Source organism: Carassius auratus, chromosome 4, assembly GCF_003368295.1.
Source record: "Carassius auratus strain Wakin chromosome 4, ASM336829v1, whole genome shotgun sequence".
In the NCBI taxonomy this organism is placed as follows: domain Eukaryota; kingdom Metazoa; phylum Chordata; class Actinopteri; order Cypriniformes; family Cyprinidae; genus Carassius; species Carassius auratus.
Genome location: NC_039246.1, coordinates 7,345,255 through 7,362,824, shown reverse-complemented (window position 1 = coordinate 7,362,824; position 17,570 = coordinate 7,345,255). Strand labels below are relative to the sequence as shown.

The 17,570-nt window shown below is 34.5% G+C and overlaps 2 protein-coding genes across 3 annotated transcripts; one reads left to right on the top strand and one right to left on the bottom strand.

Annotated features, from left to right (window-relative positions):
* Nucleotides 1–5,668: 5,668 nt before the first annotated feature.
* On the top strand, nucleotides 5,669–11,403 carry pyroxd1 (pyridine nucleotide-disulphide oxidoreductase domain 1). 2 transcript variants are annotated; one of them, XM_026224971.1, is made up of 12 exons: nucleotides 5,669–5,955; nucleotides 6,034–6,114; nucleotides 6,419–6,538; nucleotides 6,618–6,746; nucleotides 6,903–6,976; nucleotides 7,666–7,835; nucleotides 8,262–8,344; nucleotides 8,446–8,548; nucleotides 8,651–8,763; nucleotides 9,094–9,216; nucleotides 9,290–9,427; nucleotides 10,034–11,403. In XM_026224971.1, the coding sequence occupies exons 1-12, from the start codon at nucleotides 5,884–5,886 to the stop codon at nucleotides 10,280–10,282; spliced, it is 1,455 nt and encodes a 484-aa protein (XP_026080756.1). In that variant the 5' UTR covers nucleotides 5,669–5,883; the 3' UTR covers nucleotides 10,283–11,403. The 2 variants fall into 2 exon arrangements, with proteins under 2 accessions (XP_026080756.1, XP_026080749.1); XM_026224964.1 differs by having other exon boundaries at nucleotides 8,259–8,344.
* A 193-nt stretch (nucleotides 11,404–11,596) lies between these two features.
* LOC113057624 (poly [ADP-ribose] polymerase 11-like) lies at nucleotides 11,597–16,056 on the bottom strand. The gene is made up of 7 exons (XM_026225065.1): nucleotides 15,516–16,056; nucleotides 15,310–15,424; nucleotides 15,016–15,091; nucleotides 14,600–14,672; nucleotides 14,389–14,522; nucleotides 12,262–12,419; nucleotides 11,597–12,116 (listed from the first exon to the last, which is right to left on the bottom strand). The coding sequence occupies exons 1-7, from the start codon at nucleotides 15,645–15,647 to the stop codon at nucleotides 11,860–11,862; spliced, it is 945 nt and encodes a 314-aa protein (XP_026080850.1). The 5' UTR covers nucleotides 15,648–16,056; the 3' UTR covers nucleotides 11,597–11,859.
* Between the last annotated feature and the right edge of the window lie 1,514 nt (nucleotides 16,057–17,570).

Below are 17,570 nucleotides of genomic sequence, written 5' to 3'. Positions count from 1 at the left end.
TTGACCATCCTTCGCATCATCCCTCCATTCCTCAGACTCCATCATCCCTTCGGCTTCTCCTTAGTCCTCTGTCGCTCCTGCTCCACTATGGCCATCTGGATCCCCACCTCCACCTCGGTCGCTGGTGCCATCTGCTCCACCCTTGTTCATCGGCTCTCTGTCTCCTCCTCTGGCTCCTCCGCCACCTGCTCCGCCTCCGTTGGTCAGCCCCCTTCCTCCGCCATGGCTCTGTCGGCTTCACCGTGGGTCACCATCATGGCTGTAACCTGTGTCGAGCTGGACTTCTGAGCACCCCCCCCCCCCCAGTTGTTCTATGGAGTGAAGACATGCCTTCCTGTAGGTGGAAAGTCCGGTATTGAAAGTCGATGTTGTGCTACACGTGTGTTCCTGCCTGTCCTGTTTTACCCCTTGGATTATCATGATTTAAAACCTTTGTTTTAGTTTACTCATCTTTGATTCCCCTGAGTACAGGTGCATCTCAATAAATTAGAATGTCATGGAAAAGTTCACTTATTTCAGTAATTCAACTCAAATTGTGAAACTTGTATATTAAATAAATAAAATGAACACATACTGTAGTAGTTTAAGTCTTTTGTTCTTTTAATTGTGATGATTTGGGATCATATTTAACAAAAACCCTATTTAACAAAAAACCCTAAATCTTTACAAATTAGAATACCAAATAAAAAAATGAATTGTTGTCCTTCTAGAAAGTATGTTAATTTACTATACATGTATTCAATACTTGGAAGCCTGGAAGCCCAGGTTTCTTTAACAGTGGCCTTCAGCTAATCTGCATTTTTTGGTCTCTTGTTTCTCATTTTCTCTTGACAATAGCTCATAGATTCTCTATAGGGTTCAGGTCTGGCGAGTTTGCTGGTCAGTCAAGCATACCAACACCATGGTATTTTAACCAGCTTTTGGCAGTATGGGCAGGTGCCAAATCCTGCTGGAAAATGAAATCAGCATCTTCAAAAAGCTGGTCAGCAGAATGAAGCATGAAGTGCTCCAAAATTTCTTGGTAAATGGGTGCGGTGACTTGGACCTCAAGACAATGGACCAACACCAGCAGATGACATTGCACCCCAAATCATAGAATGTGTAAACGTAAGCCTCAGTCCATTCCTTGTGAAGTTCACTCAAATTCTTGAATCGATTTTGATTGTCAATCCTCATACGGCTGTGGTTCTCTCGGTTGGTTGTGCATCTTTTTCTTCCACACTTTTTCTATTCCACTCAACTTTCAGTTAATATGCTTGGATACAGCACTCTGTGAACAGCAAGCATCTTTGGCAATGAATGTTTGTGGCTTACCCTCAAACATGAAACACTGAAGGGTGTCAATGATTGTCTTCTGGACAACTGTCAGATCAGCAGTCTTCCCCATGTTTGTGTAGCCTGGTGAACCAAACTGAGAGACCATTTTGAAGGCTCAGGAAACTAATGCAGGTGTTTTGAGTTGATTAGCTGATTGACATGTCACCATTTTCTTATTTGTTGACATCGTGAATTGGTGGGTTTTTGTTAAATGCGAGCCAAAATCATCACAATTAAAAGAACCGAAGACTTAAACTACTTCAGTCTGTGTGCACTGAATTTATTTAATACACGAGTTTCACAAATTGAGTTGAATTACTGAAATAAATGAACTTTTCCACAACATCTAATTTATTGAGATGCACCTATATTTTAAATGGTCAATGTTTGTTGATGTTTATTAAAAACCTCCTTTACTTCTTTTCTATCATGCACAATTACTACAATCACAATCTCATAACAAGTGTGTGTTCTGCCCCACGTTTTCTGTCTGCTGTTAAATTTTGTAGGGCTGATGTCTCCTGTGTTCCCTGTTATCCCCAGCATGCCTTTATTAAAACATTTTTGATTTACTTTATTCCTCATTTCCTCACTCTTCACTGTGTTTTATGAGTACTAATACGCTCACAGTATGCATGCTATTACGTAACTAGTAAATAGTAAGAAATGGTCCCTAAACTAGAATGTCTTTAACATATATACATATATTATATATACACTTCTTTATTTCCTAATGGCATCTCATGTCCAGACCAGTGACAAACCATGTTTTTCCTCCTTTGCCCTTTTCCTGAAAAGTGTTTCTAGCTGTGAGTGATGGTTGAATGTTAAGTTGGGGGAAATGACACATAAAGTAGGTGCCTCTAAGATTAGCCTGAATAATTTAAAACAGCATGCCACACATGCAGTTCATTAGGTTAGAATCACCCCGGCATATTCTGAGAAGGGAATATTATCATATGAGCCCTGCTGTCCAATGAACTTAAGCTATCCACATGTCCAAGGGCTGCTCTTTCTATGTGAATCAAATAAGGGGGTTGACGTGTCACATTCGGGGCAATGTTTTAACATGTCTACAGGGCATATCAACATTATCAACATATCAACTTTTTGCCACTGATGCAGTAATTCAGAAAACACTTCCAGGTCTGTGTATGTTGTCCTGAATATATATATATATATATATATATATATATATATATATATATATATATATATATATATATATATATATATATATATATATATAATTTTTTTTTTTTTGACACACTTGACACTCTTGGTTTATTTTCAATCTGTGACTCATAAAAGCAACACTCTTCAGACATAAAATCAGAGGACATTACATTTATACCATTTCATACCAGTCACCAGCTGTAATTACCTGCAGCACTGGGTGTGTGCACCACAGTACTGATATTTGGAACAACTCTTTTTTTCATATGTTATTCATTCAAGCTGCATAATTCATTGCAGGATTAAAATGTAACCAAAGATACATTTATAATACATTATAACTAAGTGATTTTTATTGATCTAATATTTACAAATATTTTAAATAACTTTCTCCAAATTGTGAAAAAGAAGTACAATTAAAGGTGCTGTAGGGAACTTTTGTAAAAATATATTTTTTACATATTTGTTAAACCTGTCATTATGTCCTGACAGTAGAATATGAGACAGATAATCTGTGAAAAAAATCAAGCTCCTCTGGCTCCTCCCAGTGGTCCATTGCCATTTGCAGAAATACATCGCTCCCGGTAAAAAACAACCAATCAGAGCTGTGGTCCGTAACTTTGTTTGTGTTCAAAATGTAGAAAAATGAACATAATAAGCGAGTACACCATGAATCCATTTTCCAAACCGCGTTTTTAGCTTGTCCTGAATCACTAGGGTGCACCTATAATAAGTGTTTATATTCGGACTATTTTAGATTGCTTCGGGGATACTGCGGCGGAGTAACCCAGTACCTTTGTGATTCTTCATAAACATAAACAGAGAAAAGTAGTTCCGGCTACGATGTTCTTCCGCAAGATGCAAGCAGTTCTGTTTATTAACCGCTAGAGCGTCAAAAGTTCCCTACTGCAGCTTTAACATACTTTTAAAGCTAACATGAAAAATAGATATAATAATAAAGAGTAAATAAATAAAGTACTAATAATCCAGTTTAATTAACTTTATTTATTTTTTTTAAGATCAAATTGCATTTCCCATCAGAATAAATTGATCTTCTGACAGCCTCTTCCTTTGTGAATAATTGCAAACTGGTTTGATATTTCACATTAAAATTGTAAATTCAAATGGAATAATATTATTTAAAAGACTATACTTCCATGCAATCTGAATGTAATGTTTTTGGACACTTAATTACATGCTATTTGCAATTAAATGAAAATGTATTTAAATAATAATAGATCAAATGAATAAAGTAAAAGTTATTTAAAGGCAATAATCTTATTGGGCTAATTTCCTCAGTAAAATCTTAATATGCAATATTAGAATTCATTCTACTGTCTTTGAAATGTGGTTTAAGTGTATAGCTGAATGGACTGAAAAGGACTTATACTTTTAATGTCATTTCAATTGAATTTGTATTGCATATTTAACAAAAAACAAATGTAATGGTGCAATTTTTATTAACAACAATAAACAATAATATTATATTAACCATATTAACAATATATTTATTTGCAAATAATACACTAGTTAAAATTATAATCAAGGACTTGCATGTACTTTGTTAGTCATGACATGACATATGACATAATTTTAATATTTGGGTGAACTAACCCTTTAACATCAGTGTTAACTCAGCGGTAGAGTTATTCTTACGGGACACCTGACTTATTCACAAAATAACTTTTTTTTTGTTTGTTTTTTTGTTTGTTTTGCATCTGCTTTAAAGCCTTACTGGTTATTTATATGTTTCATTTGTGTGCTTTTCTGACGTGCTGTATTTCTGAGCACAATCAAAGCATGGCACGAAAACTGTACCTGATTACTGAACTAACACTATGTTTTGTGTTAATACTGTCAGAACACACAAGGTTTATGTATAGCCTCAGTTGGTTATTGTCACGATCATTAGTTGGAGTGCCCATGATCTTCAGTAGAGAGCACTCCACTCAGGACTCAGGACTCATTCAAGAACTCCATTTCCCATCCTGCCTCATTCCTGGTACTGATTGCACACAAACACCTACATCTGCACTCACACCTGCACCTCATTTCAGCTAATACACACACACACACACACATATAAGCAGAACACTCACTCCACCAGTTTGAGAAGTCTTGTTTAGCCTGTCTAACATTTCTGAGCCTGTCTAACGTCTCTGGCTCTCCTCCGTAACAGTTATGTCTAAAATGAAAGTAGACAACTGAAAGAAACAGATGCATGTCTGTATATTAGATGCGTGCAGGTCTTAATGAGATAGAAATGAACATGCTGCCGACTGTAATATATATATATATATATATATATATATATATATATATATACATATACTGTTTGGTTTTCCACCTTCAAAATAGCATTCATGTTAAGCAGAAGAAGGAAACTTATTCAGGTTTAAAACAATTTTTGAGTACATGAAGGTATAAAAATATAAAACACTATTTTAATTTTTGGGGGAATTATTCCTGGAATGTTAATAAAACTCCTAACACACAGAGAAAGGTCACTCAATACTGTTGCTTTAATAGGAATCAAGGTATATAGTGTTTTATTTTTTTTTATTTGTTCATTTAGTTTTTTTAATGCTCAAGCTAAATATACCTATTGTACCTGAAAATAAAACACTATTTAATTTGTATAATATCTGAATCTGTAATGTGTATCTTTGTTCTCATTTTTTTAATAACAAATATAAAATAAAAACAAAGATTTTCATCTTCACCCATTCACTTTGACCTAAATATCCGCCATACTTTTTCATATTTTTTTCTTAAAAGGCTTTATTATAGGGATATTAATTTGGCTGTAATGATCAAACAGCTTGCAAGATAAAAAACCCAACATGACAAATAATAGTGATAAAATCATGATATTTAAAAAAATAAAAATTGACATTTTATTATTATTATTATATTATTATTATTATTATTATTATTATTATTATTATTATTATTATTATTACTGTTATTACTATTTCTTTTTTTTGTTATGCTCAACCAAGGCCGAATAAGATGTGTTATGTTCTGGAATGTGATTTTGAATCTTGTTTGGTTGTAAAGTTACAACCACATAATAGTAATAGCTTTTGATAATTTATATAGCGCTCTAGAATCTAATATTATAGCAAAGCACATAAAGTTTGACCCTTTACGCTTTCCGTAGTCTGCTGAAAAAGGTAAACACGGAAGTTAAATCATACTAAGTATAGTCGGCTTGAGGTTGCTCTTGATACGTGTCTTTTTAGTGATTAATATGATCATAAATCTTTAGCAGAGAATACATATAATCAATAAAGATAAAGATCAAGAAAGCGTCAAAAACCAAGCAGCTGAATAGCGGTGTCGTCCAGGCTGATATAAAGTTTGTACCGCACACGTTGCTGCAGTCCAATGGCTTCAGATAAGCAAGTCACATTTGTGATCGTCGGTGGAGGAATTGCAGGTGTAACTTGTGCAGAACAGGTACGAACAAATCGATAACTGATCTATAATGACTGGTCTGATAACTGTCTGGGGTTACAACTTTGAAAACTTTTGCAGATCGCATCGCAGTTCGCCTCAGATGAAGTTTGTCTTCTGACAGCCTCACCCTTAGTAAAGACGGTTACAAATTTCAAACAGGTTTGGTATTTAACTTGAAATTCTGTCTTTCTTTAATTTGGAGCACTTTGACTATTTATTGTGGAAAAATAGACTATTTTAAAACCTTTATTGTTACGTCCTTAAACATTTATTTTATTTATTAACAAATACAAATTGTACAAACAGATTCCACATTTGTTAGGTAAAACATGTGTTAATAAATATAATACAATATACTAAAAAATCTGGATATTGAATTATATATATATATATATATATATATATATATATATATATATATATATATATATATATATATAAACCACAACCTTTCTTCATCTAGGTGTCAAAGACGTTGGAAGAATTCGATATCGAGGAACAGCCCTCCAGTGTTTTAGAAGAAAAGTATCCCAATCTGAAAGTCATACAATCTGCAGTGAACCTCCTGCGAGCTGAAGAGCATGTATGTTAAGACAACCACTTTGCTTCTTTTTCCTAAAACATTCTAAATGGAATTTGAATCCCTCTCTGAATTTCTGCAGCTTTTACAAGCAGAGAACGGTCAGACGTTTCATTATAAAAAGCTGTGTATCTGCAGCGGAGCCAGACCCAAGCTTCTCTATCAAGATAACCCTCATGTGCTGGGCATACGGGACACAGACAGCGCTCAGGTACACTCGTTAATAATGAATATTACAGTGGCATGCGGAAGTTTGGGAACCCCTTGCAGAATCTGTGAAAATGTGAATAATTTTAACAAAATAAGAGAGATCATGCAAGGTGTGTCCAATTCAAGCATGAATTGATGATTGATGCTATTTTCACAGGAGTTTCAAAAGCGTTTATCAAAGGCTAAAAGGATAGTTGTCATTGGCAATGGAGGAATCGCATTAGAATTGGTGTAAGTATCTGAATCGTTAATATTGACAATATGGGATCTGGACAGTAAACACACACACACACACACACACACACCAAAAAACAACAGCAGTAAACACACACACACCCCTCAACATCAACTCCAATGCACTATTAGTCACTTAAATGCTTGGAATTAGTTTTGTATAGAAATATAATTGTGTATAAATTGGTTGTTTGTTAATTTTTTTTACCAAATTTCAAATTTAACTAAATTAAAGTACATTTCTATACATTTCCGCTTCATAATTCTTCTACTCCCATTTATTTCACAATTCATTTGGTATTTTGATTATTTTACTATTATCATTAATGTGAAAAATTATCACAATTATGTTGCAATATAAAGAATAATATATATATATATATATATATATATATATATATATATAATATGATATAAATGTTTTCAGTTTAACATTTCCACTATATACTATAATTCTAATTACTCCCATTTGTGTTATTTTGTATTTTCATATTTTGATGATTTTCCTACAGATTGGTGATCATAATTAAATAATAACAAGCATGTAATAATTAATGCATGTGTAGGTGCATCCACATTTTTGTTTGGAAGTCCAGGTCCCTACAGTATGCAGACAGAACATGCTTAAAAAAAAGTGATATTATTATATTGTGATATTTGGTAATGCCTGCCGTGTGCTCCTGTAGGTATGAAGTGGAAGGATGTGAAGTGATCTGGGCTATAAAGGATAAAGCCATAGGAAACACATTCTTCGATGCAGGAGCTGCTCAGTTTCTCATTCCCTCACTGGAGGCTGAGAAAAAAGAAAGATCTTTGCCCTGCAAGAGAGCACGCTACACTACTGACAAGACTGGAGGTGTGAATTCAGCTCACACACTGGCTTACACACTCACACACACACACACTGAGCACTGCTGCCCTCTTCTGGCAGGTTGATGTAAAGTAATAAGAGTAAGCCTACTTTCTCACTAATGAATTATAAATACAGTTTTACTGAAATGATCATAATATGTAGCATGTACCAGTCCTTGTTTGGACACTTGCACTTCTTATTACCTTTTTGTAATAATAATAATAATACCATTTACATTGTTCTATTTCTGTCGTCTGACATTTTCACACGTTGAAAAAGAAATACGGCCTCACGTTGTGTCAGTCATGTTTACACACTTCCATTCCATGTGTGTTCGCATCTGTGACATGCATTTTGATAGGAAAGGATGGTGAGAACAAAAAGACTGAAAAAAAACAAAAAAACAAAAACGTGTGTGTTTGATAGCAGGCCAGAGTGGGGCTACAGGGGAGCTCGGCAGCGCCTTGGGCCCAGATTGGCATCAGGGGATTGAACTAAAAGGAACAGAGCAGGTTTGTATCTAATATATTTTCACAGTTGTACATTAGTCCCAATAAAATGATGGAGGATTGTCACTTTTGACTTATTCTGATTGTTTTCCTTCATTTGACAGAATTCCAGTGGAGTCCATATAGAATATGAGTGTGAGGTTAGCCAGATCTACACCCAGCAGGAGTTCTTGCGGTCCCAACTCGACACAGAGAAATCTGAATTAGGTTTAATAATAATAATTATCATCAATAAAGTAATAATTCATCTGCAGTGCTTTACAGCTGGAATAAAATAAACTCAATTATTTTATCTTGTATTTTTTTTAGGACTGTGGCCAGCTTATGTTCAGTTAACCAATGGGACGATTTATGGATGTGATTTCGTCGTTAGCGCAACAGGCGTCGTGCCAAACACCGATCCTTTTCTCAGTGGAAACCATGTACAAAAATATATGCATTTGAATTGACCCATTTATTTCACTTTCATTCATCCATTTATAAATATCATTTTGGTTATTACTGAATGGATAAATATGGACATGTAACATTAGAAGGATATCTGTCAATATTGTATGTACTAATATATATATTAGTATATAATTGTATTTATTAACAGCATTGTCGGTGAATAACTAATAACATTCAAACATATTACACATGTATTTTTTCTGGGTCAGGTAAATGTAGCTTCTTTTATCAATGAAATGAACAGCAAGTGGCCCGGTACAGCAGAATTCAAGGCTTTTTTCATGTTATGTGTCCCGTTTCAGTTTGAATTGGCAGGAGATCATGGTCTGAGAGTGGACGATCATATGCGGACGTCTGAACAGGATGTGTATGCGGCTGGAGATGTGTGCACTGCAGGCTGGGAGCCCAGCGCTCTCTGGCAACAGGTACAGCTGTATCTCGGTATAAATGATGTACTGGGGGTTGGCTTTCTAAAACTTCTCTCCTGTCCTGTGTAAGATGCGATTGTGGACTCAGGCGCGTCAGATGGGCTGGTACGCAGCACGTTGTATGGCTGCGGATGTTCTGGAGGAGCCCATAGAGCTGGACTTCTGCTTTGAGCTGTTCTCACACATCACCAAATTCTTCAACTACAAGGTGAGTCCTTTTGTTCGTGTCTGTCTCTTTAAGAAATATGTATGCTCTTCTAGTTGGTACCTCTCTTTCTGAAGAAATTTTCGATATTGATTCAATTGTCTCTGGCCACATAAACACAATAATACAATAATACCATCACACAATTCACACAATTCACACAATAATAATTATATATATATATATATATATATATATATATATATATACACTGTATATGTATGTGTGTGTGTGTGTGTGTGTGTGTGTAAAAAAAAAAAAAAAAAAAATGTGTGCCGTTATGTTTCATAGATGTTATATGAAACAAAATTGCATTTAAGAAAAAAAAAATTCAAAATAATAAATTAAAATATCCATGCTTTCTGTTGTTTTTATAAGCACTTCATATGTTGTATGATAACGTTTATGGCTCATTTGTGTTTTTATTAGTTTTTTGTTCAGTTTTTATTGTAAAATAATAAGCCTAATTGCAACCTTAATTAAAATTCAAAACAAGGAATTGAAGAATAATTTTAAGAGCATTCTCAGTGCATGGCACAAAAGTAGTTTTCACATTTGGCAATACATTTTGCAACCATTTAATATCTTTTATTTATTTATTTTTTTCAGGTGGTTTTGCTAGGGAAGTTTAATGCTCAGGGTTTGGGTCAGGACCATGAGCTTCTTGTGCGCTGTACAAAAGGCCAGGAGTATGTAAAGGTGGTTCTGACTGGGGGCCGAATGGTTGGAGCCGTCCTTATCGGAGAGACGGACCTGGAGGAAACTTTCGAGAACCTCATTCTCAACCAGATGGACTTATCCAGATATGGCGAGGAGCTTCTTAATCCTAACATTGACATTGAAGACTACTTTGACTGATTCGTTCCGGTTAGTCAGTGACAGAGAGATTATTTATTTATTTTAAAGCTGCATGGTGTAATTTATGTTCCTTGAAACAGTCTACAGTTTGTTTTCAAACACTTCACCAATCGTACACCGGTCTTGTTCAGAAACAGGAAGTTCTTGCTCAATCTGTTGCCTTTGGTCGTGGCAATATTGTCACGGTTAACACACAAATAAACAGATTTCCATTTTGTTTGTATCGGTTTGGCTCAGTCAACGACAAAGAGAGGATTTATTTATTTATTTATTTTATTAAAGCTGTGCCATGCGATTTATGTTCTACAAAACCGTTTACACAGTTGGGCTGGGACGATAAATTGATGTAGAATCGATTCGTGGATCGAATTTGAGATTTTCAGGATGCATCGATTCCGAGTTTAGATTTTAACAGCAGATGGCGCTCTAATCTAGTTTTTATCAGCACTCTCAAATGCTCATGAAGAAGAGTGCCAAAGAGTGCTGGTGCATTCATTGTGCGAGTCATGTAACGTTAATTTCACCTCAACTAAGAACGCTTTTATGATGCAAGATTAATGTAAATAGACTATTGTGAACATCCTTGTAATTTGCTTCAAAGTTTTCGCATTTTATGAATGATTATTTTAGGCTCAAGTTTGTGTATTTGGTACCAAGCAGAGTATGGGTGTTTCTAAAGCATGCAGTGCCATCTGCTGTTCAAAACTAAGCTCAGGATCGACTTGAGAAAGAATCGCAATGCATTCGGGAAAATCTCAAAAACGTCTTGCTCAAAAACAGGAAGTGCTACTTATATTGTCATGCTTAGCATGCAAATAAACCGATTTCAGTTTTGTTTGTAACAACTAGGGGTCTCCTCATGTGACTAGTACTTTGTTCCAAATTTCTCATTTTGTGTTTCAAGTCATATGGGTTTGGAATGATGGTGAAAGTATAAATGATATGCAGATTTAATAACGCTGAACTTTTTTGAAATGTTAGTTTGAACTATTCCTTTAAGGAACTATGAGCTATTAGGAGTAAACGATGGATAACGCACATTGAGAAACCAAGTAAGAAAAACACAGACTACTAACAGACTACACAGAGTTGGTAAGAAATAAATATATTTATAGATTTTTTTTATTTTATTTAAAAAGTGCACCGTTTTCAAAACATGAGGCAAATAATGAAGTATACTGTAGCGACGCTAAAGTATTGTGTTTAGTTTCAACACGTCACCTTTCAGTATTTTTGGGATAGGTGTCTGTTGAGCTTCAACTCCCATGTTGATCCTTTGGTTATCAATTCTGTGATCTCAACTCGTATGAGTTATTTTTTTTTTTATGATTCTTGGCCAAGAGTGGAGGGTAAATCACTACTTGAAGTGAGCTTCTGGTGGTCTTTACTGTTTCTGGGTGAAAATAAATGTTAAATTCATACAGTATAACAATAAATGACTTTGTTCTCTAAAATGCATTAAAACCCTACCTTTTGCAAAAATATTTTTCTTAATTCTGTATTAACCTGCATTATGTAAACATTCTGGCATTTTACACACATTTTCAAGTTCTCCCAGAATTTATTATTGCAATCAATTAGTTGCTGCGAAATTCAAGTATGTACTCTGGATATATCTGAGTGGAATCAAAGATAACAAAAATCTTCGGATGGCACACGTCATCTACACAACTATCGTGTATGTTTTCGTCCTGCTCATCATTAGGTGTACAGTCATCACGATGGCCTGTTTTGTACTTCCCAACAATAACGCGGGCAAGCAGCAGGACTCTGGTTCCATGCCTGGCTTTACTGTATCTGATAGCATGGGATGCATGTTTTGCAAAGTATGTTCCTGCAAAAAATATTTTTTTTTACAACATATACTACATTACATGTTAAGTTAAAAATTCATACCACATGCTACTACATATTCATATGTAAAAAAAAAAAAAAAAAAAAAAAAAAGAGAGAGAGAAAATGTTATAATCTTAGCTCACCTTTGCCATATACGTGTGCTGTTCTTTTCGTGTCTGATAGTCTGCAGTTAAAATTAAATGTGCAAATAGAGTGCACGTTTTTTGCATCTGTTCCATGGAACAGCATTTGCTCTTTAATATCTGATTGTCCTTTTATCCTCATCAACTGGATTTTTTTCCTAAGGATTCAAGACAAGTATTCAGCAAGTAAAATGACATGCAAGTAAAACGACCTTTATAATTTGTAAAAACATGCATCTGGATCACAAATACTTTTCATTGAATGATTAATGGGAATATGAATGAATTTGTAAAGAAATAGTATTATTCAAAAAACAAACAAACAAAAACAATCCAACTATAATGACAATGCGTATTATACACGCATTTGTTATTATTATTATTCATGAGAATTTATATAGATAATGAAAATAACCATTTACATTTACAAACATGTCCTTTTTGGTATATAGATTATTTTTATTTATTTATTTATTTATTTATTTTTTGGTGCATGTTCATAAGATTCTTTCACAAATCATCTTACATGGAGCAAGACATATGTTACCCTGGACCACGAAACAAGTCTTAAGGCGCTGGAGTATATTGGTAGCAATAGCCAAAAAAAAAACAAAAAAAAACACTGTAATGGTCAAATTTATAAATTTTTCTTTTATACCAAAAATCATTAGGGTATTGAGTAAAAGTTGTGTTCCATGAAGATATTTTGTAAATTTACCATCGTAAATATATCAAAACTTAATTTTTGATTAGTAATATGCACTGCTAAAACTTCATTTAGATGAATTTTCTCAGTACCGTATTTTCCGGACTATAAGTCACACTTTTTTTCATAGTTTGGCTGGTCCTGCGACTTATAGTCAGGTGCGACTTATTTATCAAAATTTATTTGACATGAACCAAGAACCAAGAGAATACATTACCGTCTACAGCCATGAGAGGGCGCTCTATGCTGCTTAGTGCTCCTGTAGTCTACCCCTAATAAACAAAGCACCCTCTCGCGGCTGGAGACGTTAATGTTTTTTCTTGGTTCTTGGTTCTAAATAAATGCGACTTATAGTCCAGTGCGACTTATATCATATTTATATTTTTATATTTTTTTCCTCCTCATGTTGTATTTTTGGACTGATGCGACTTATGCTCAGGTGCGATTTATAGTCTGGAAAATACGGTATTTCGATTTTTTTTGCACCCTCAGATTCCAAATTTTAAAATAGTTGAATCTCGGCCAAATATTGTCAGATCCTGATAAACCAAACATCAATGGAAAGCTTCTTTATATCTTTTCTCAATTTCTAAAAATTGACACTTAAGATTGGTTTTGCGGTCCAGAGTCACATATCAATTGGAATGTATATAGATAGATATAGACCAACGCTTCTGATGTGAACAGGCCTGTCAGACACAATTTCAAACTGATATTGTTTAGTCCTAGCCTGCGAATATTTCAAATGTAAAATCAGTTAACAGCCAAGGTAGCATGCCTAATGCTAGCAGCTTCGTTTTTCTAACTACAACAAAACTGTCAATAGCTTAAATCAAGTGAAATATGATCCAAGTAAACCACCGACTCCTCTTGACATGGCCTCATCGTCTAGTTTATCATACTGTGAGTGTGTTAATGACAAAAATAGGCTACTTGGTGATTCCACGAGATAATGGTAACGTTAGATGTCCATCTTTGGCCACTGCGTGGGGTTATTAATCCAGTTTTCGACCATTTCAAAGGGAAACCTCTGTAAACACTGTGTCCAGTAGCTTCATTAAATACCTCTCACGGTCCTCGGCCGGCAAAGAGAGTGTGTATGTTTGTGCAATTTTTGCTATCAAGAAATTAGAGCGAGTTCTGTATCAGGGGAATCCGTTTGTTTTCCCCCAAAAAGGGGCATTACCCTTCGATTACGCAAAAGTAGCGTTGGTCTATATATTGAAAAACACTGAGAATAATAGGAATGAGAATGCAAGAGAGAATTTGGCTTTATAAACTGCCGTCATTTTCTTTATATACAAAAAAAATGATAATAATCTGTATTATTCATAATGAAGATAATAATACATACATACAAGAGTTCATTTTATTTTGAGATTCAACAAAATGATCCTAGAAGGAGCAGACATTCTCCTTACCTACAAAACAGCTCCCAAAGGTCTATGTTCTGGATTCTTTTGATGGATATGATGGGAACATTCAGTAAGCCATCATGACTGACAAATCTCTCCACCATCTGATATTCGCTGCTATCCTTTCTCAGAGAGATTAACTGCTCGAGATAAGAAAGCATTTTCAGAGAGACTGTCCGAATATAAATGTAACACTCTGATAAGCACTTCCTGTTACCTGATAAGGCGTTTGAGGATCGACACCCCTCCAGTGTGGCGGTGGAGACGGATAAATCTCATCACATTTGCATCTGTTACACAAAACACACGCAAGGTTGGTTTCACTTTTGATTTCATTGAAAAAGAATATGATTTGGAGTGCAGCATGGTACATGTCTGTACTTGATGCCGATACTGTATAAGCCTAAAACATTTTTAGACATGCAGCTTTTTTATACTAATTTTGGCAGTGACTTGGTGTGGGGGTGTTTTTAGTAAAGGTATGAAGTTAGTTTGCTAAAAATGTGCACACTCAGTCGTTTGACAGTAACTATGAATGAGTTCCAAATCCTTCCTTTTTTCTTTGTTTCTTTCTTACTTATTCAATCTCAATAAAGACATAGATAGATAGATAGATAGATAGATAGATCTCACCTGAATCCAGTGTCAGTTTGAAATGAGCGTTTAATCCGTTTTTCTGTCCCAGTTTTTAAGTTAACTTGTGTGCTCGCTAAATTAGAACATTAAAAATAATAATAATAATTAGAACAACGTTGACTGATAATGTCACGGACACAGGTGTTGGTATTATTATTCTGCCATGGGTTTCTACAACATTGTCGTTTACTTATTTAATCAACATTATATGTAGGCTAGCTGCTTCAAAATGCAGTTTTGTAAAGTATTCTTAAATGATGTTCTGATTGTAAGTGTATCATAACTGCTTACCTGCAAAATTAATCTGGATCTGACCTCCAGCTGTAGACATGTTTATAACACCTTGTGGGTTTCTGAGGTAATATCTCTCCAGATCACCACTGGACATCAAACTCTTTGGGTCATCCTAAAAAAAAAACAAAAAAAAAAACATTTTTAATAAATGACAGAGCAAGCGGTTGAAAGTGAATATATTGCTAAACTAAGACATGAATTACCTCAACCCTGTGCCAGACCCCACACTTCGCCTTGTAGTACCAGTACCACTGTGTGTCAGATGTGTCCATATATTCCACTTCATCAATAGTATCATCCTCCAGCGCCAGAGCAGACAACTCCTCACACAACATTTCAACAGGTAAACCAGTTACTATATTAGGAACGTTTAAAAATAAAACTTAACTACAAACCCATATTTCCAGGCTAGAAAAAAAAAGAGGGTAAACAAAATAAGAAAGGAAATAAGAGAGTCGAATTTTAACAGACAAACTGAATGTACGCGCGGACGAATAAAAGTCGCACTCCTGTAAATACGCTGACGTAGAGGTTGGAGAGAAAAGGAAACTCAAGGTTGTGTAATACTAGTCATAAACAGGAGACACCGCAAACACTGAGACCTGGCGAGACGTCAAACGTAGTGCATACGCAAACGCGTCATACCTGGTGCGAGAGCGTTTAATTTTTGAGTGAAAGAGATTATTGGCAAATCAAGGGGCGTGGTCTCGGTTTCTATTTTGGAGTTGTTTACTAGGCTACAAATAAAATCCACGCAGTGTCAAAATTATGAGCTAAAGGGTCAGATTCATGGCACCATATTTGCCATATCATAACGATTTTTTTTATTATTATTTTATTTTTATTTTTTATTTTATGAATCATGACTTAGTATATGATTATTAACAATAATCAAAGGCCCGGTCCCTATGCAGCAGAAACGGGTTTCCATAGAAGTTTATAGAGAGGTGCTTCGGAGAAAAATTGGTAGCTGCGAGGGGGAAGTGGCATCCCACAGTAACCTTCAACTAAAACCGGACATCACTGTCGCTAAAAAACGGAAATCGGAGGCTGCGTGCCGCTCAGCAAGACAAATCAAATTATGTATCAATTTATAACAACTGTTAATACTTAAATATATTAGTTTATTATTTGACTAAAAAGGTTTATGAAATAGACAATTAGATTTTGGCTAAACGGTATTACAACTGAATATGTTTATGTAGCACACACACACACAATATTTGTAGTATTTCAATAAAGATTGTTTTGTTTTATTAAATAGCATTTCAGTTTGTTACAGGGTTGGTATGTTGTCAAAAGTCAGTGCTGTGAACGGAGCTGTCTCCTTAAAACACACTGAAACTTACCTTATTACCAAACATTACTTGTGTAAAGTTCCATGTGTCATTTTGGATAAGAACAGATTCACCCTCCAGCTCCAATGGATCATATCATGATGAAAAGTAAATGTAAAATTTGGAAATGAATGTTTAAATGCCCAAATACCTTTATTAGAATGGAAAAGGAAAGTATGCTGGGTGTTAAGCGCCAGATACTGTCAAAAACAGTTTTGACAACTGTGAATATAAAACTGTTCATTTCACAATACCTGAAAATGTATAATATCACCAGTGTTAATCGTGTTTATACAAGCACAGGTAGAAGTAGAAAATGGTGTTGAGGCTTGAGAGCCCTCTGTAGGATGCTCTGCATTCTTACAGTTTCACTTCCTCAATAATGAAACAGGAAACTCTTCAATTCACGGAAACCCACATAAAAAAAAAAAAAAACGATGTAACTATAGTACATTTACTTAAGCCATTAAACATGTATAACATTCCAGTATATGATACTACAACAGTCATAGCACAGGTCAGGGCAAAACATAACATAATGCAATGCATTATATATATATATATATATATATATATATATATATATATATATATATATATATATATATATATATATATATATATATATATATATATATAATTATAATATATTATTATTATAATTATTATTACAATTATTTTTTTATTATTGTTGTTTTTGTTGAAATAATCTAAATATGATCACAAGATAAATAGGATAAACAGTAAACTGTTTTTTTTTAAACAATTATGATGGTGGGTGTAATTAAGTGCATCCATCCATAATAAAAAAAAGTGCTCCAAATGGCTCCAGGGGGTGAATAAAGCACTCCTGTAGTTAAACGATGCTTTTTGTAACAAAAATGTCCATATTTAAAACATTATAAACAGAGACCTGTAACT

Excerpts from the sequence above, each read along its gene's own strand:
- pyroxd1 (XM_026224964.1), top strand. The coding sequence starts at position 5,884 with ATGGCTTCAGATAAGCAAGTCACATTTGTGATCGTCGGTGGAGGAATT. Across the intron at positions 8,345-8,445 it reads AACTAAAAGGAACAGAGCAG|AATTCCAGTGGAGTCCATAT; the intron begins GTTTGTATCTAA and ends TTCATTTGACAG. Across the intron at positions 8,764-9,093 it reads CTTTTCTCAGTGGAAACCAT|TTTGAATTGGCAGGAGATCA; the intron begins GTACAAAAATAT and ends GTCCCGTTTCAG.
- LOC113057624 (XM_026225065.1), bottom strand. The coding sequence starts at position 15,647 with ATGTTGTGTGAGGAGTTGTCTGCTCTGGCGCTGGAGGATGATACTATT. Across the intron at positions 15,425-15,515 it reads GGGTCTGGCACAGGGTTGAG|GATGACCCAAAGAGTTTGAT; the intron begins GTAATTCATGTC and ends TTTTTTTTTTAG. Across the intron at positions 12,420-14,388 it reads CTTTGGGAGCTGTTTTGTAG|GAAAAAAATCCAGTTGATGA; the intron begins GTAAGGAGAATG and ends TTGAATCCTTAG.